Source organism: Urocitellus parryii, chromosome 2 (assembly GCF_045843805.1).
Source record: "Urocitellus parryii isolate mUroPar1 chromosome 2, mUroPar1.hap1, whole genome shotgun sequence".
Lineage (NCBI taxonomy): Eukaryota > Metazoa > Chordata > Mammalia > Rodentia > Sciuridae > Urocitellus > Urocitellus parryii.
The window spans coordinates 223,847,150-223,865,481 of NC_135532.1; the positions used below are offsets into that span (position 1 = coordinate 223,847,150).

The following is an 18,332-nucleotide window of genomic DNA, read 5'->3' on the forward strand; positions in this document are numbered from 1 at the left end:
CTGCGCGAAGGGCACCTTGCACCACGGGAGCCTGCACACTCGATCCTACCAGGTCCATATCTGCCCCGGGCGGGCCGCTTAGCGCTGAGGCCTGCGGTTGGTAGACTCTGGCTGGGGGTGTGGCCTAGCCTGCGGCTGGAGATGCGCGCGCAGGCCCTCGCCCCTCGCCCCGCTCCTCCTGCCCTGGGATTGGCGAGCTCCGGATCCGGGGCGATTTGGGGACGGCGGGTGCGCGCGCGGGGCGTGTCTCCCGTGCGACCTCGGCCTGCGCGTCTCCGCCATGGCTGCTTCGCTGGTGCTGCGGCGAGGACGAGCTGGGCCGCTGAAGGTACGGAGGAGTTCCCCGCTGCGCGGCCCGGAGCGCGCAGGGGCCCGGCGAGGGCGCGCGCCGGCCGCACCCGCGGACCCCTCGTGCCGGGCGGTTTGGGCTCCGACGCCGCCCTGGCAAGGTGGCCCCCTGCGCGGCGCCGCCCCGGCCGGGCCGGGTCACCTGGGGAGCTGCGGGAAGGTGTGCATCTCCCCGGGCGTCCCCGCTGCGCACGGCGTGGAGAACCGCTGTCCGACGGTGACTTGTGCCACCCTCGCGGCTCCCGTAAGGACAGTGCCCATATTTAGCCGAAAACCAACCGTGGTTAAGTGAAATAAGGGCACTGGCTGACCCGGTAACTACCTGGTGGCCACTGAGGAGGAGGTCACCCCTGCGGGCCGTGAAAGGTCGCCTTCTCTGCGAAAAGCTAAGGCCGCTAGTTTCATTTTAAAATGGATCTTATTATGAAAGCGGTATTTGCCTTTCCCCCTCTTGGAGCTGGGATTGAACCCAGGCCTCAAGCGTGCGTTCCCTGTCACTGCGCCACACGCCCAGTCCCCAGAAGCAGTAAGTAGTCACTGCTAAGTAAAGTACAGGTGAGGGAGGAAACCATTGTCGTGTCCACTGTTTATTTACTCCTTTAAGTTCCCAACGTTTTTTTCAGTTTTGCGCGTGCATATACTTTCCCTGCTTACAGTCAGGGTCCAAATGTTTTCACATCTTGTTCTATGGCCAGCATCTAGAGCATCCGACTGTTTAACACGCAGGCCTTATTGATTACCTGCTGAGCGGATTCACATGGTATTTTTCATTTCTGTTGTAAGTACTTCTGAATCAATTATTTATGTACATCATTTTAAATTGCAGATTGTATTTTTGTTTGTAAGTATAGAAAAAGTTTATAAAAAGAACAAAATGTATTTTGAAAGTTAACAGAGTCGGAGATGACAAGAGTGTACATCACAGATGCTAACAGTGATTATCCTTGAACCTGGGCATTTTCTTGTTGCAACTTTTTTGTATTTTCTAATGTTTCCATGATATACATTTATTATGGAAATTGGAATAACCTCTAGTTCCTTGACCATTCATGTGTAGTAGTAATATATAGTATTCATATGTTGTAATAACTGTTTTAAATGATAATACTCTAAATATCCATATTTATTAACTCTCTTGTCAGACTATGCTCCTAGAAGCACGAGTATTTCGAGGATTTGCCTCTACAGCTTCTCTCTGTGCGGAATCAGGGAAGAATGAAAAGGGACATTCACTAAATCCCAAGAAGCAAAGTCCACCAAAAAGTAAGATTTTAATGATAATCATAAGGGACAGAGAATGCCAAGTAAATACCTAGTCAGCCTTCCATGCATGCAAATGAGGTTTATTAGCTACATAACTTATGGCTCTTCATCCTTGCCATGTCCAGATCATAGTCAGATATGAGGGCTGTCACAGATCCAAACACATGAGAAATGGTACTTTGACTCACATCAACCCTGAACTGGTCTTTTTGTTTTCTAAACACCCACCTCCAACAAGTGGTACCAAGCATTAGTCCTCTGAAGTACTTCTATGTCCTCACCATGGACCTCACTAGTGTGAGGTAGAGCAACTACACCCTTATTTTCCTCCCCAGTTTTGATGGACTTTTTTTTTTTTTCAATATATTTATATGCAGTGCTAAGAATCGAACCCAGTGCCTCACACATGCTAAGCAAGCACTCTACCACTGAGCTGCAACTCCAGCCCCTTTCCTTCCCAATTTTGACTTTCTTCTCTCTCTTTGAAACCCTGTGGTGGTTCCCCAGTTTGCTCCGTCACAGACCAGGATTGTGGGTATCATTTTAGGACTGTGGAGAAGGAATTAATAAGAGCAGGCAGTTTTCCACTGTGACTCCTTCTGCTAAGGCATAATGTCTGACCTGTTTCCAGCTCTTTACACAATCCTTTTGACTTTTACCACTAGTTTTTAATTTTGTTTCTTCTCCCTGAGTACCAATGTATCATGTCCTTATTGAAGAGCAAAAGGAAATGCAGCAGTGAATTTTAAATGCTTCTCTTCTGGGATTACTTTTATTTTCTATTCTCTACTCCCCCTCCCCCTCTTTTCCTTTCTGCAGTGCTGGAGTTGGAACCCAGGGCCTCATGGATGCTTGGCAGGCACTCTGCCACTGAGCTATATTCCCAGCCCCTTGTTCATCATTGATGATTGATCATGATCTAGGTCCACTTAATTTAGCTTTTATTGATGAAAACTTAGTTTACTCTAGAAAGACTATGCAGTATTACTATCTTTGCAGGTCTTTTATCCTCATATGGGGTTGTAGAATGATAATTGAATTTGGTCTTCCTTTATCAAAATACCATTTCTTCAGTTTGAGTGTCTGAAAATGTCTAGATTCTTTTGCTTGTGGTCTCCTTGACCTGCTCATAGAACATTGGGGGGTTTTAAAAGTTTGCACCTGTAGAGAGTGCCAGCCCCACTTTCACGCTGCCCACCTAGGCCGGGGAGACTCACCATCTTGGTAGTTTCTGCATGTCCTGTTGACCTGAGGCCTGTATTGCACAGGAACTTTTTAAAATTCTTTTTTATACCAGCCTCATTTTTAAATCTGATGTTCTTTTCCATCTGAATGCATTTTTTAAAATGTATGTTTAAACATAAGAACTCTTCTTTTAGTACAAATAATCTCAATACCAGTACCACGCCTAAAAAATGTTTGTTACGAGTATGTCAGTTATGACACATGCCTGTAATCCCAGCAATTTAAGAGGTTGAGGAAAGAGGACCTCAAGTTCAAGGCCAGCCTGATCAACTTAGTGAGACTCTGTCTCAAGATAAAAAATTAAAAAGGGATAGGGATGTAGTTCAGAGGTGTAGTGCTCCTGGCTTCAATTCTCAGTACTTAAAAAAAGAAAGTTATATTCTGTATTATACTTTTTGTTTGTGCAAACCCAGGGCCTCATGCAACCTGGCACATTTTTTACTTATGTCAGTACCATCATCCTTTCCTTTGGTGAATTTTAACCTTGTGTCAGTAATCCTACCTCATAGATTTATGAATCTGAACTAAGTGAATTTGAAAATATCATGGCAGAGCCCAGAGCCTCCTATTTAGAAATGTGCTTCCACATTGTCAGTGGGAACCGTGTACTCTGTCCTGGGACGGTTGGGGTGCCATCATGGGATGGGAATGCTGAGCTGGGAGCTGGCCTTGGGCCCCTGTGGAGCTTTTGTCGCTAGCTAGCTGTGGCATCCTTGTGGGTGTCTGGGCCTGGGTCCTTCCGGCTTGAGTGTCCAGTGTGCTCCCTCCCTGGGTGGGAGTTATCACATGCTCATGGGCATGTGATAACTGTGAACTTCATAAATGACAGGGGGCTTTTGGGTGGGAAGACAGCTTTCAAATGTTTGGGGTGCATATTACATTTACATCTCATAAAGCAATCTCTGTACAAAGAAAAAGAAAGAATGCTTCTAAACTGGAGCCTGCATTTCCCCGGAAGTGTCAGTGGTAGGAAAGTGTAAGTTTCAGTCATTCTTTTCTCCACCATGGTGCATGGTCATCTTAAACCCTCCTACCCCAAGCTGGCTTTAGCAGCTCTGGTGGAAGTTTTCTGCATGCAGATGGGGACCCTAAGTACTCACCCTGGGGCCACATCTCTAGCCACAGGGTCTGGCTGGGCTTGCCTTGGGCTACAGAAGTTGCTCTGCCTTGTTCTGGAAGTTTCTAGCTTCTTTTTGCACATACTTCCTGAGGGAAGCAGTAGGTGAGTGTCAGTCCAGGGTATCCTCCCAGGGCCACTCTTGGGGAATGTCTGGCTCTGCAGGTTTGTCATCTGCTGGATCCTTTCACCAAGCTGAACTTTGAGTCAGTATAAACCGTTGGCTGGGTAATTTCCATGTGGCTTTTTAAAGAGTATGCTGAGAAACCAAAGTTGATTCCAAGTCCTATCTCAGGTTTAAAAGTGAGGATATTTGGAAATAGAGATTTGATGTATTTATTTTATAGCCATAATACCAAGTGCTCTTCTGAGCACTTTCCCCTTATTATCTGTGTGTCCACAGACAAGCCTGTGTGTGGATGCTGCTGTCACCCTGTGTCACCAGTGAGGCTGAGATGTCACAGAGACAGCGGCAGGGAGTCTAGGTTTGCCCCCAGGCATTATGATTCATAGTCTATATCTTATTTACTATACTATATTGCTGCTGAAAAATCTCCATTCTCATGCGTTTATTAAAAGAAAAACTTTTTATGTCAAACACTATATAATTACCCTATAAAACCTAAGTAACTTCAGCCTTCTATGTCATGTTTAGATGACCTTTGCTTCTGAATGTGCTTTGTATGCTGAATTAGTTTTGTGATCTGTTGAAAAGATTTGGAAGTGTTTTGAGGTGACTAATCTGTTTAAAATACTATAGTCATCCTTGCTTTTGCTAAAAACCTGAAGGTCATTCCCTCACTTTTCAACCAAGCCAAAGAGAATCAAGAAGCTTAAGTTCTGTTTTGAGAAGAGAAGTGTGAGGAGAACTGCTCCCTGGTGACCACAGACCTTTATCTCATGCGGCTTCGTGGTCTTGAGAGTGAGCTATGAGATGGACCTGCCCCGTGAGGCTGATTGAGCAGCCAGGCATTCTGTTACTTTGTCTTTGAGGAAAGCCACTGTCGCATTGTCAGAGGTTATCACAGTCTGTCTCTGGACATTGAATGAGAGCAAGCACTGGGGTGAAATACTTCTGTTCAGAGCAAAGACCACTTTTCCTTGATGTGATAGAACTGCCTTCTAGGCGACATCAGTTCTGTACTGTGAAACTCAGACCTGGTGGGGACCCTGGGCTTGCTAGTTAGTGATGCAGGCAGCTACAGATCAGCAGACAGGTTTCCTATTGAGCCATGCAGAGGAGGCTGGCCTTGTGCTGTGGCAGGGCAGACACACTGGCTCTTGGTAAAAAGCAAAATCGGTTCCTGTCCTCTGTTAGCCTTTCCCTGGGGTGTTCTCAATAGCTAACTCGGACAAAAGGAACTTGAATGCGTTTGTTTCATATAATGAAATTTCCTTTTTTTGTCTTTGGGGTTTTTTTTTTTGTTTTGTTTTGTTTTGTTTTGCAGTGCCAGGGATTAAACCCAGGGCCTTAGGCATACTAGGTGATCACTCTACCACTGAGCTACATCCAAGCCCTTAAGGTTTCCTTCTCAAATAAAATATCTAAGTTGTATCATTGTCAGTCCCATCTGAAATGTTCTTTCCATTTTCTGTAGGTAATAAATCAATTTATAATGTAGGTTGGGTTGTTTTTGCTTTGTTTTGTTTTTTCTGCTAAGGACTGAGCCTAGGACCTTGTGCTAGGCTGGCACTCTTATCACTGAGCTCTACTTTCAGCCCCAGTGGAACCCAAGTTTTGGGATGAAACTTAATTCCCCCCTTCTGCTGGCAGGTGACGCTGGCAGGTGGGGTTTGGGTAAGGCTGCGGTCCTCTGCAGCTCTCAGTGGCTGGCCCCGCCCTCCAGTGTTGCAGCAACCCCAGCAGTGCACTGTCAGTTTCTTCTTTCTGGGTTTTTATCTTGTGAATTCGAAGAATGAAATCCATAGGCCAAGATGAGTGAGTGTAAGAGCAGCATTTTTAGAGAATAGAAACAGGAACAGAACTCTTGCAGTGTCACCATTAGTCTGGTTTAATAACATTACACTTTTTAATATATGCAAGGGATAGGGAAATAGCTCAGTGGTAGAGTACTTTCCTAGCATACACAAGGCCCTGAGTTCAAACCTCAGCACCTCACATACGCACAATGTCTCGGTAGATTTTGAAAGATTCAATCCTTACCATCTTTCTATTCAAAACAGCCCATGTAAGATAGCCTTATTTTTAATTTAATTTTTCATACTTGGAAAATTCATTCAAGTCAAAAGAGAGATGAATCAGTAATCCAGGTGAGTGGCTGGCAGGGTTTGAAGGCTGGAGCATCTTAGACACAGCTGTTAGGAATTTCTGAGCTGGGCAGCTGGGTTCAGAGAGACACAGCAGAAGCCAGTGTGCACTACCCCTTCGCTCACCTTCCGTTCAGCGTGACCTGCAGCTGCGTGTGCACTCTGAAAGTCCCCTGCACCTGCATCAACACCTGCTGGGGTGGGGTTCCGAGTGCAGGGTCTGAGTCCGAGGTTCCTATGTGGCTTGGTGGGCATGGTGGTGGTGGGCTGGGGTGATTACAACAGTCACCCACACTAGCCCTCGGGTCGTTTCTCCTCACAGTGCTGTCCCCCTCTGGCTGGCCCGTGTCCAGTGGCTTGTTCTTTTTTCATTTTTGTTTGTTTGTTTTTAATATTTACCTTGTAGTTGTAGCTGGACACAATACCTTTATCTTATTTACTTATTTTTATGTGGTGCTGAGGATCGAACCCAGGGCCTCACATGGGCCAGGAGAGCGCTCTACCACTGAGCCCCAGCCCCAGCCCTCTTTCTCTTCTTTGATCTCACCATATCAGTCTATTAGTCTTTGGTTCCTGAGCTCAGAAAACTCTGCTGGGTACTGCTAAGCCAGAGTGGTTGGGAGGACAGGTTTTACCCTAGAGAAGTAGGATAGATCTGTTTTCAGTACAAAATAGGTGCCTGGCCTCTAGGAATCTGGATATAAGTCTGCTCACCTGTAATAGTTTTCAAAGTTTTGTTTTAAGTTTGAAAGGTAATTTTAAGAATGTGTCTTATACTTTTCTTCTGATTTATGTGGTTAGAAAACATTTATTACTAGCTGACAAAATTAAATTAAATTAGCTCTAATTAATATATTACTTGATTTCATTTTTTTCATCGATGACCATGAAATATAAGACTACTTTTATTATATTAATACTTATCTTTTTTTTTTTTTTTAGAATTTAAAATCCATTCCAAGTGATACCTATGATATTATATTATTTAGACCTTTTCAGTATCGTAGTACTTTTTTTTTTTTTTGGCTCAAGATATCCCCAAATGACCTGTGTAATGGTAAAGGACTTTTCTTCCTTTTCAGGGCAGTTTTACTTGAACTGCACCATCCTCTCCCACCACCCCCACTCTCACACACATGCATGTGGGGACCCCAGTCCCTACCGGGCTCCTGTATGTACTTTCACTGTTTGGTTGGGGTTTTTTTGTATTTGTTTGTTGTTGTTGTTATTGTTGTTTTTAATATCGGAGAAACACCAAATATTTGCTTGATTTTAGGGATTCAAGGAAATATGCAATTATAAAACTTCAGTAGTCATCTAAAAATATCTTTATTGGATGAAATAGTTTAAAAATAACTATAACCAGAGAAGCCATCAGTGTAGAAAATGCATGCAGTTTGTTATTCCTGTTGGTTTAAAAAAAAAAAATCTCCATCTTTAATGTTTTCAGCAAGAGAGGAAAGTATCTCCAGTTCTTAGCTGCCAAGCACACAGCTTGGTTGTGTCCCTGGAGAGCCTTCCCAGGGGACTTGTCTTCGGTTGGTTACACTGAAGGTGTTATAAGTACTGGGTTGATATGCAGTGAAATGTCGATGACTTTGACTAATGAGTTTAAGTTGTTTCATTAAATAGTAAAAATAACTTCCTCTTTATGCCGTTTCCTAGATGTAGTGGAGCCAAAGGAGAGGGTCAAGCCACTAACCCCCCAAACAGCAGCTGCGCCACCTGACAGCCTGTCTCCACCCCGTTCTCCCCTGCCCTGTGGGAGCAGAGGCGGGACACTAGCTAGCCCCCACCCCAGTGGCAGCAGGCTGCTCTCAGAGGAAGGGCCCCTGCGGCGTTTTTCGAGGAAGACTTTGGTAGAATTTCCTCGAAAGGTCCTGCCTGCATTCCAAGAGCAGGGTTCTGACTCCAAGGTTCATCAGGTTCCTGGGAACCAGAGGGATGACTCGTCCTCCTCCTCCTCCTCCACATCCAGCTCCTCCGATTCAGAGTCTGACGAGGAGGGGGATGTCCCAGAAGTTGGTCCCCCAGGGGTGAGCAAAGGCAAGGGACAGTTTTCAAAGCCAGAGGCCACCCGCCCCTTTGAGAAGAAAGACCCCAAAGCCACAGCATCTGCAAAAGAGAATACTGGGGTGCAGAGGCCACCCGTGGATGTCACCTACCCAGGGCAGCCCCGTCCGCTGAAGAAGACGGGGCCCTCCACCAAGTCAGTAAAGGACAGAAAAGAAGCCAAACCAAAACCCACCACACCCAGCTCACAGGCCAGTGAAGAGATTTTGAAGAAAACTGTAAAGAAAGAAGAATTGCAGAAAATATTTAGTTCCAATGAGACAGATGAAGAAAGCCAAAAGCCATTTGATGTTCAGGACACTTTACCTGGCCACACAAAAGCTGGACCTTCAACACAGCAGAGTGGCGGCCCAGTGTTCGCAGCGCAGACAGAAGAGGCCAGGGCGCAGGATCAGCGGCCAGCTGCCGCCCCTGGGGCCCAAGGCAGACGCCTAGAACCTCAGGTGCCTGGGCCTGGTTGGAAAGCCTCTTCTCCCCTAGCCAGAGAAGAAAACGTGGGGAAACAGGTCACGGAAAGACACTCAAAGGCCAAAGGGGGCATCTTGGAAGATCAGGTACCAGTGAGAGACGTGAAGAAGGCAGACGTCTCTGGAGAGAAGGCCGCAGGACCACAGCCTGAGGAGAGGGGCCAGGCCACCGAAGACACAGCGCCCTGCGGGGAAGCCCAGGGCCACACACAGGGTACACCTCGCCTTGTTAGACTCTTATCCTTTGGGGTGGCTAGACTCTAACACACTATTCTGAATTTCTGCTTGCTTAGAAAGAAATATTATGTTAATCAGCGTCTAGTAGAAACTAGGTCTGCAATGTGTCCAGCTAGGCAGAGAAGGACAGATTAATTACAGATAATGCACATCTTTATACAAAATCCTAAAATATTTTACTTTTTCTGATAACATTTTTAAAATTTTTTATTGATGCATTATAATTATACTTAACAGTGGGATTCATTGTTACATATTTGTACATGCACACAATATGACAGTATCATTTGTTTTTTTTAATGAAAGAGTGTGCCCTTGGCACTCTGGACAACCTCTTAACCAGCATAATTTTTGCAGACTGTCAGTTTAGCATGGCCACCCTTAACCTTCCAGGGCATCCAGATGTCTATTTTGTGACCTGTGAGCATCCTTGGTCTCCCATCTAGCTTGAGTTGGCAGGAGTGAGAGTCATAAGGGAGTGATAGTCTTCAAGTGAACTAAGCCAGCGATTGCCCTGAGCACCCTCAGGCAGGAGGGAAGGTTCACAGTTAGGGGCTGAAGCAGTGAGTGTCACACGAAGACAGCTGGGGACTGCAGGGTTTTCTTTTCACAGGACATTTCCTTTTCTGATTTACCTAAGAAACACAACAGGCTTCCTGAGGAGAGCAGTGCATCCCTTAACTGTTACATTTCGTGAGCATCAGACCTTGTAGGATATGATGTGCTGTGGGGGTGCGGCCAGATGTTAGCAGGGGGGCCTCAGTTTTAGGATCTGTGGTTCATCGGGTTCTTTAAAACAGAGCATCGCTAGCAACGCCTTCTCCTTCCTGTTTCTGTTTCATCCTTCTGGAAGCCTCCCTGCCTCATGTGCATCGCCTGGTGCGCTCCTGATGTGGTCACAGGATGAGTGTTTGCTTCCCTTTCCACCAGCCCTCTTACGTGAGCTCTAGTGCCCTGCTTGCCAGGCTTCTCCCGACCTCAGGCCCTGCCTCTCCTCGCGCTTCTGCTTTCATTCCTCCCCTCTCAGATGGAGGTGCCAAAACCCTCAGGGTGAAAATAGGACGTTGGGATTTTCAGACTGCAAACCAACTTGCCAGCCTGGGGTATAGCTCAGTGGCAGAGTGCCTGCCTAGCACAAGCCTGGGTTCATCTCTAGCAGTGGGGTGGGGGGAATCTCTTTGCCCTCAGAGGCAACTATAACCCAATATCACTGTGGTCATCCCCTTGCGTTAGCCAAAGGTGTGTGTACAGCACACTGAAGGGCTTTGGCTTGTTGAGTTTGGAAGGATGCCAATTCTTTAAGACTTTTTTTGTTTAGTCCAGCAAAATTGTGAGAAACAGTGCTTTTGGCATTGATTAGAATAGTAAAAAGTTTGTGTGCATTATGTTTGGTGAAGCACAAATAGAAGTTGAGATGGCCCAACCTCTGATTCCCAGGAATTTTAGAGTCCATGGAAGTTCCAGCCCAAACCTTGCCCGTTGCCCCATGCAAGGTTTATCCTGTCCTGTTGCATGTGGTGTGGCAGAGGAGCAGTCCCTTCTTGTGCTTCAGCCAACACTTCCAGTTTTAAGGTCACCAAGTGCCAGAATTCTCCTACTCTTCTAACAGAGACTGGCAGGCTCACTTAGTTCTGCTTAGGGAAGTGTTCTTCTACAAATAGTTTATTCCTAGTACAGACAGATTTCTGATAGAGGTAGTATTCTTTCCCATGCATCTTCATGCAAACTGAAAGTCCTTCTGTAATGGTTCTAGGCATTTTTAAACTTAAAATCTGGGGCCTGGAAGTACACAGAGTGAGATGTTAAGTCGTTATTATTTTATTACCAGGACAGAGCAGCGTGGTCCCCTCCTCTAGTGGGCTTGTGATGTAAACCTGGGGCAGTTTTCAATGGGTGAGGTCAGGGAGAGGTGAACATTTTATATGGCCCAGTGACAGCTTTGTCCCCAGGTGGTCGTGTAATAATTATCACTCCTGAATTGTTAGGGCCACAGTTTTCGAATAACTTTTCAGCTAACATCCTTGTCTTGCTTTTGAAGGTCTGGTGCCTCCGCGGACTTTCCTTTCTAAGTAGACAGTTCCTTCGTCACAGGTAGGATTGGTGGAAGCTGCTGGGAAGAGTCTCCGAAAGCCCCTCTTGTCCTGTGCTTCCTCCGCAGAGCCCGCCCAGGCCCCAGCGCCCCCCAAGCTGAATGACACCACCACCTACAAGAACCTGCAGCATCACGACTACAACACGTACACATTCCTCGACCTGAACCGGGACCTCTCCCAGTTCAGGATGCCTCAGCCCTCTTCTGGACGTGAGTCCCCTCGGCACTGAGCCCTCTTCTGGACGTGAGTCCCCTCGGCTCTGAGCCCTCTTCTGGACGTGAGTCCCCTCGGCTCTGAGCCCTCTTCTGGACGTGAGTCCCCTGGGCTCTGAGCCCTCTTCTGTAGTGACCTGGCCTCGTCTTGGCTGCAAAAATAAAAATCACTTGAGTCACAAGCCCAGAGTGTGTCGTTGGTTCCTTTTTAAACTCCCCAGTGAATGGTACACAGACAGCACTGTGCTGGCAACTCATTCCCACGTAGGACATACTCAGGAATGTCCACTGTGTGCAAGGAATTCTTCATTGTAAGGCGAGGGCCAACAGGACAAGTCCACGGAATTAGAGAGTGCTGGGTGAGTTGGCAGTAAGCTGATTGACATGGAGGTGTTGGTAATGGCAGTAGTGACTTCGAAATTTATAGGCCTGGTTTTGATAAATTAGAGATAATCTTAAAATTTAAACTACTGCATTGCTAAGAGCCGTGGTATTAGATTATAGCATCTTATTATCAGAAAAGGAGCAGACTGATTTTGTTCTGTTGGGTATCACGTAGACTCAGGGACGTTTTCAGTAGTTAGATTAGAGCAAGGTGGATGTTTTGTATTGTCCAGGGCAGCTGTGCCCCCAAGTGGCCATGGGCCGGCTCTGAGCTACTGTAGCTCTTCAGGACTCTGCTGCTCGTGAGGCCCTCACTATGCACCAAAAAGCGCTGGTCACCGCTCTCTGGAGGCCAGGTGAGTCACACAGGTGGGCCGCTTGCCCACGTTTTGCTTTGCTTTCCTTTTATGGTCTTGTGTTGAGCCCAAATTGGAGTTTATTTCATTTGGATTCTGATCCTTGGCCTCTAGGCCACCTATAGCAAACTTAGTACAGTGACGTGACTCACAGTCCACATTTCTTTTTTTTTTTTTTTTTTAAAGAGAGAGTGAGAGAGATTTTTTTTTTAATATTTATTTTTTTTTAGTTCTCTGTGGACACGACATCTTTGTTGGTATGTGGTGCTGAGGATCGAACCCGGGCCGCACGCATGCCAGGCGAGCGCGCTACCGCTTGAGCCACATCCCCAGCCCCCACAGTCCACATTTCTGTAATCCTATGTTTCTTAAGGTTAGTCAGGGATTCCAAAATTGAAAGCAGGTATTGAGATCATCTACCTCAGACTTTATGACCATCCTAGAGGCTTAGCAACTCAATAAGTTTGTAATAATCACCTTTTTATTATAAAGTAATAAGACCACATTCCCAAAAGGAAAGCTGACTCTTGATCAGAAGAAGGCTAACTTTGGAACCTGCCTGCTGGCCTGACTGTTGCCGCCCCCCTGCGGTGGCTGCACTGGACGCAACCTCTTAGACATCCAGTCCCTTCTTGGGCTGGATGTGGCTGATTGTGGCTGGCTTAATGGCTTGCTTCCGGGGCCAAGACCCCTGGAATCCTGGCACACGGCGCTTCCCTGGGTACACAACCCTGGGGTGGATGAGGAGGAGGTCTGCACATGCTTGGAAGAGGAAGATTGAGGCTTGAGCAGTTCTCCCCTTGGAACTGGCCCTGGCTCATCCCGGCCTCCCTGGGTCACACCCTCGCAGTTCACCCTCCTGGACGCTCTTGTGGTGGCCCAAGAAGCCTATGTTCCCCAGAAGTGCTGCCAGAAACACCTGTGAAATGCAACTCATTTTGTGTCTTGAATTTTGAGACAGAGTCTCTCTAGATTGTCCAGGCTGACCTCAAACTCAGTCCTCCTGCCTTGGCCTCCTGTCACTGGGATCACATTGGCCTTCATTTAGTGTTGTATTATTTTCTTAAGATGGATTCCGGAAACTGATCTGATGAACCAGAGTGTAGACACTAGTATTTCCTGCTGGATTTTTAAACCACTTTGAACAAGGTCATTATTTTGCCTCTTTGTATATTTCCCTGTCCCGTAGACGTCTGCTCTCATGCCTAGTACAGATGCCCGTGCTCCAGAGGAGGCAAACCTCTGCCAATGACAGTTTCCTGCCCTAGTGACTCCCCAGGCACTGAGAGCCTCAGCATTTTTTTTTTTGGGGGGGGGGAGGCGGGTACCAGGGATTGAACTCAGGGGCACTCAACCACTGAGCCACATCCCCAGCCCTATCTGGTATTTTATTTAGAGACAGAGTCTCACTGAGTTGCTTAGTGCCTTGCCATTGCCAAGGCTGGCTTTGAACTCTCTATCCTCCTGTCTCAGCCTCCCGAGCGCTGGGATCCTAGATGTGCGCCACTGCGCTCGGCCAGCCTCAGCCTTTCTGATCCTGCTTTAAGCCTTGTGTTTGTATACTTTGTTCTGCTGCTGGTCCCAGCTGGGTTCTGAAGCCAGGAGAGGCTCACTGGGTCACAGCGCCCCTGGCAGAATCTGGCCTGGCAGGTGCTGTGCACACAGGAAGCAGGAAAGGTTTGTGAGGTGAGTTCAGCACCACAAAGCTGGTTACCCCAAAGAAATTGTAGAGACTGACTGGTTCTGTTGGAGCTTTCTCTAAGGGCTGGATGGGGAACATCCCTGGCTCTGGGGGCCCTCACAGTCTCAGCTACCTAGTCTTTCCACAACCTTTTAAGAGTGTGAAGACCATCCTTAGCTTCTAAGACAGGGCAGTGGACGAGGCTTGTCTTTGAGGCTAGTGTGTCAACCCCACTAGTAAAGGGGTTGTTGTGGATCATTTAGGGAAAGGGCTGATGGAGGGTGAGGCCGACCAGCAGGCTCTTCCCGTGCTCAGTGCCTCCTGTTACCAGCCTTTTCTCCCCCACCGTCTCCTCTCCCCCTCCCCCTTATTCTAGAAGGAATTAGAAACACTGTGGCATAAAAAGTTAGCGGCTAAAGCACAGCAGTTGTCGCCTTCAAGGCCTTAAGAAACTTCAAGTGGAAGTTCCTTCCGGGTCACGAGAGAAGTGTCAACACCTGGGGCCGGGGGCAGGAGGGGGGACCTCTCTGGTCATCCCTGCAACTTTTTAGGTACACCCCACTTGAGGTGGTTGTGGTTTGGGGGCTGAGTTCCCAGGAAGGCAGCGTGGCTGGCTCCAGGCCTCAGAAGCACCAGGATACATTTAGTTTAAAAAATGACAAGTTTGAAAAGAGTGCTCAGACCAAGTGTTCAATGTCCACAGCACACGGTGAAGGATTACTGCCACAGGAGGCATAGATCACGGGCCTCGGAACGCAAAGTTTGAGCAAAATGTGGAAAGAAAGAAGACATTGTTATTCCATTTAATAAAGATCCAGAAAAGACAGGAAAATTTGAAAATAATGCAGGTTACAACCATATAAGAAACTGCAAAAGCTAAAGTTAAAGAATAGGGAATTTTGACCAACTTTTGCCTTTGAGGGGCTCACAAAAAAATACTGTGACATCCTAATGAAATCAGAAAAAACTATAGAAAAATATGTAAAATATATACATGAACGATATAAATTGTGTAAAATGTTTGGATAATTATCAAACTTTCATCCAGAGTTTCCTTAGAACAAATTTTTTAGGTTGCATATACTAGAATAATATCTGCCAAAACACATATTGATGTATCCTGTTGCAGTTTGTGAGAATTATTTAAAAGAATGTTTTACCTAAATACATAAATGTATTTGTTATCAAAGTAAGCAAGACTCAGAATTGGTGATCATATAAGAACTCTCATGTAAAAATAAGATGATATTATTGTAACTAGTATTAAAAATTAGTAAACAGCCCTCCTGGCAAAAGTCCCTTACTTAAAATTTTTTATTCTAATTTGTTATATATGACAGCAGAATGCAAAAATGCATGGAATTTATATGTCAGTTTGCCAAATAATCATGAGAGTTTTTACACTTACACTGGGATGCAGAAACTGCTGGGACCAGAGGCTTCCCAGGAAGCTCTCCCACATCACAGCTTCATCCTTCTTCCCGGAGTTGGCACGAACCTTCATTTTTTTTTTTTTTTTTGTATCAGAGATTGAACTCAGAGGCACTTGAACACTGAGCCACGTCCCCAGCCCTATTTTGTGTTTTATTATAGACAGGGTCTCAATGAGTTGCTTAGCACCTCAATAAATTCCTGAGGCTGGCTTTGAACTTGAAATCCTCCTGCCTCCACCTCCCAAGCCACTGGAATTATAGGCATGCGCCACTGCACCCAGCTCTAATCTGAATTTTGATAATTATTCACTTTATCATTTTACTACTCCTAAACACTATAAATTCATTTGCCTGATTTTTAAACTTTCCTATCTTTTTATTTTGAAACATCTCAAGCCCACAGAAAGGTAACAAAGTAGTATAACGAACCTTTGCATAGTCTTCACCTAGATTCCAAATGTTAGCATTTTACCATGTTTTCTTTATAGCTCCATAAGTGGGCGTATATTTATTTTTAATTTGCAGAACCACTTGAAAATAAGTGCTTTTGATTTTGAACTTTATATGAACAGACTTGCACTATGCATATTATTTTGTATCTTTTTTCATTTTTTATGGAGTTTGGGAGATTGATTCATGTTGTTACAAAGTTATAATTTGTTCATTTTATATTATTTTATGGAATTACATAGTATAGTTTCTTTATCCTTTCTACGTTAAGACATTTGAGTTAACTCACATTTTTCCTATTGTAAGCAATATTGGTATAAGCACTGTTATATGTGTCTCTTGGTATATATATGCATTTCTGTTAGTATATATCAGTGTAGAAGAAATCAAGTATATGCATGCTCAGTTTTACTATATAGCATGAAACTTTTTCCAGAGGTACAGTTATTCTCCCTTCTCTCAGCAACATATTACTATTTCTGTGCTCTGCATCCTTTCTGATGCTTAGTATCAAAAATTTAAATTCATGCCAATTTCATATGAATATAATAATATCTCCTTGTGTTATGGTTAATTAATATTTCCCAAATTACTAACCCTGATCCCCTTTTTATTAGTGATTTTTTGGTAATAGATAGTGCTAAGAAATAACTTTGTTAAGTGTAATAATGTCATTTTTAAAGAGGTTTATTGAACTGCGTAAAACTGCAGCTGGGGAGGAGGGCAGGGAGGCACGGCACTTCCCTGTCACCCGAGCTCCTGGGACAGTGGCCTCCAGAAAACTCGAAGGGTGCCAGAGTAGCTTCCTGGGCCAGTATTCTGTCCCAAGGTGCCAGGGGACCAACACTTGGAGGGAAAAAGTCACACTTCACAAGTTGGTACTTGCTGGTCTTTTTTCCCCCAGCTCTGAGGTCAGGAAATCCAGACAATGGAGCCCAGGTTAACAAGCATATCTTGATGTTTTAGTTCATCAGACCCTTACCAAGGTCGTTATTAGTTTTTGCAGGCTTGGGGATCGAATCCAGGGCCTAGAGAGTGCAAAGTAGGTGCTCTGCCACGGAGCTACACCCCGTCCAGTTACTATTTGTGAATGTAGAGCTTAACATACATCCTCCTCAGTTCTGAGCCAGCCAGAGGGCCAGAAGGAGGATCCGTCTCCTCAGAATGTGCAGACTGTTGCTGCTGCAGCCATCAAAAGAAATTCTAGAAAGGGCATTCTCATACCAGGGCAAATCTTCTGGTCACCAGAGCCATTTTCAGGGACTGGGGTCCAGCTCAGCAGCCAAACACATATGTAGCAGGCTTGAGGCCCTGGGTTCACCCAAGACAGGACTAAAGCTATATTCAGGAGGATTTTAAACTATGGAATTCACAGAAGAAAATAAAGACAGGAAAGAGGTGTCAGCCCCAGGGGTCTGAGTGTTCCCACCCTGGTGCCCAGGAGGGCAGGGGAGGCAGGGAGGCTGAGCTGGCGGAGGGGTTCGCCAGACACACGGGGCGGCCCTTCTCAGCCTGCGGCCTGGCAAGAAGGGCCTCCTCTTCCCCTGGCGTTTGGTTTCCACCTTCCTCCCTTTCCATTGTGCCACTGGGTCCTTTAAAATGTGGTCAGACACCAAGGACATGTACAGGCAGGAGGCAGCTAATAGAGCGCTTTTAATGTGTTTAAGGTTTATTTTCCAGTATCTAGTGGTGTTTGCTGTAATTTTTTAAAATTAGTTATTTAATCTAAACTGTATAATTTTCTTTCCATGATTTTAACCTTCGGGGGATTCCCACTTCTCTTTCCCCTCGAAGCAAATGATGTGTTTATTAACATTATTGTTAAAGATTTGACAATTGAGTAGAAAATTTTAGGTAGTGTTACTAGATATTCAAAGTTTCAGATTTTTAAATTTATTGTTGAAGTTAGTGTGTCCTTAGAAAAAACACATAAAACAAAAAGGGGCTGTTGGCAGTGTGACTGTGGAGCTCCCAGTTAATACATAATGAATGAGTCTGCGTAATGGATAGTTTTTATTCATCATAAAATTTTTAAGTGACTCACAGATGTGTGGCCTTGCAGCTGTTCCTCCCTGGCTGATTGTGACTCAGAGAGAAGTCTGTGCCAGGGAATCCTGGCAGCAGCCCTGGTCCTTGTGATGCTCCCCTGTGGCAGCCATTCCTTGTTGGGGGCGACGGTGACCAGGCCATAAGAGGCCACAGAGTGAGGCTGGTGGAGAAAGAGCTATCTGCCAGCAGCTGAGAGGGCAACCTCCAGAGCCCTTTCCAAAAGACACGCCCCAGCCTCAGAATTCCTGCTACTTATTGACTTAAGTCCTTCAATTTACAATGACAACCCCAAATAATTCCCCAGCCCATTGTCCACCAGGCCCCGCCCCTGCTAATGTAGAAAGAGTGTTAGCCCTTGTGACTTTCCTGGATCACCCTGGCCTGAAGGGTGCTATTGCTCAAACCTGACCAGGCATAGGAGCCGCCCACTGGCACTAGCTACAGAACTGATCTCTGATTTAGAAGGCCTGGGTCAGGCATGGGGAGCTTTCAGAGACAAAGCCAAGGCCTGGGGTGCACTTCAGGGGTAGAGTGTGTGCTTAGCATGTGCAAGGCCCTGGGGTCCAAACCCCAGCACTCAAAATGCCAAGCCCGAGATTGATTTTATTCATGCCACTACAATAGGGAGAAGCCCCAGAATCGAGATCAGAGGTCTC

General features: G+C 45.8%; 1 protein-coding gene across 2 annotated transcripts; it reads left to right on the plus strand.

Moving 5' to 3' along the window:
- The first annotated feature begins 152 nt into the window (after positions 1-152).
- On the plus strand, positions 153-11,505 carry Ndufv3 (NADH:ubiquinone oxidoreductase subunit V3). 2 transcript variants are annotated; one of them, XM_026410101.2, is made up of 4 exons: positions 153-328; positions 1,491-1,611; positions 7,907-8,995; positions 11,177-11,505. In XM_026410101.2, the coding sequence occupies exons 1-4, from the start codon at positions 281-283 to the stop codon at positions 11,338-11,340; spliced, it is 1,422 nt and encodes a 473-aa protein (XP_026265886.2). In that variant the 5' UTR covers positions 153-280; the 3' UTR covers positions 11,341-11,505. The 2 variants fall into 2 exon arrangements, with proteins under 2 accessions (XP_026265886.2, XP_026265889.1); XM_026410104.2 differs by lacking the exon at positions 7,907-8,995 and having other exon boundaries at positions 188-328.
- Positions 11,506-18,332: the final 6,827 nt, after the last annotated feature.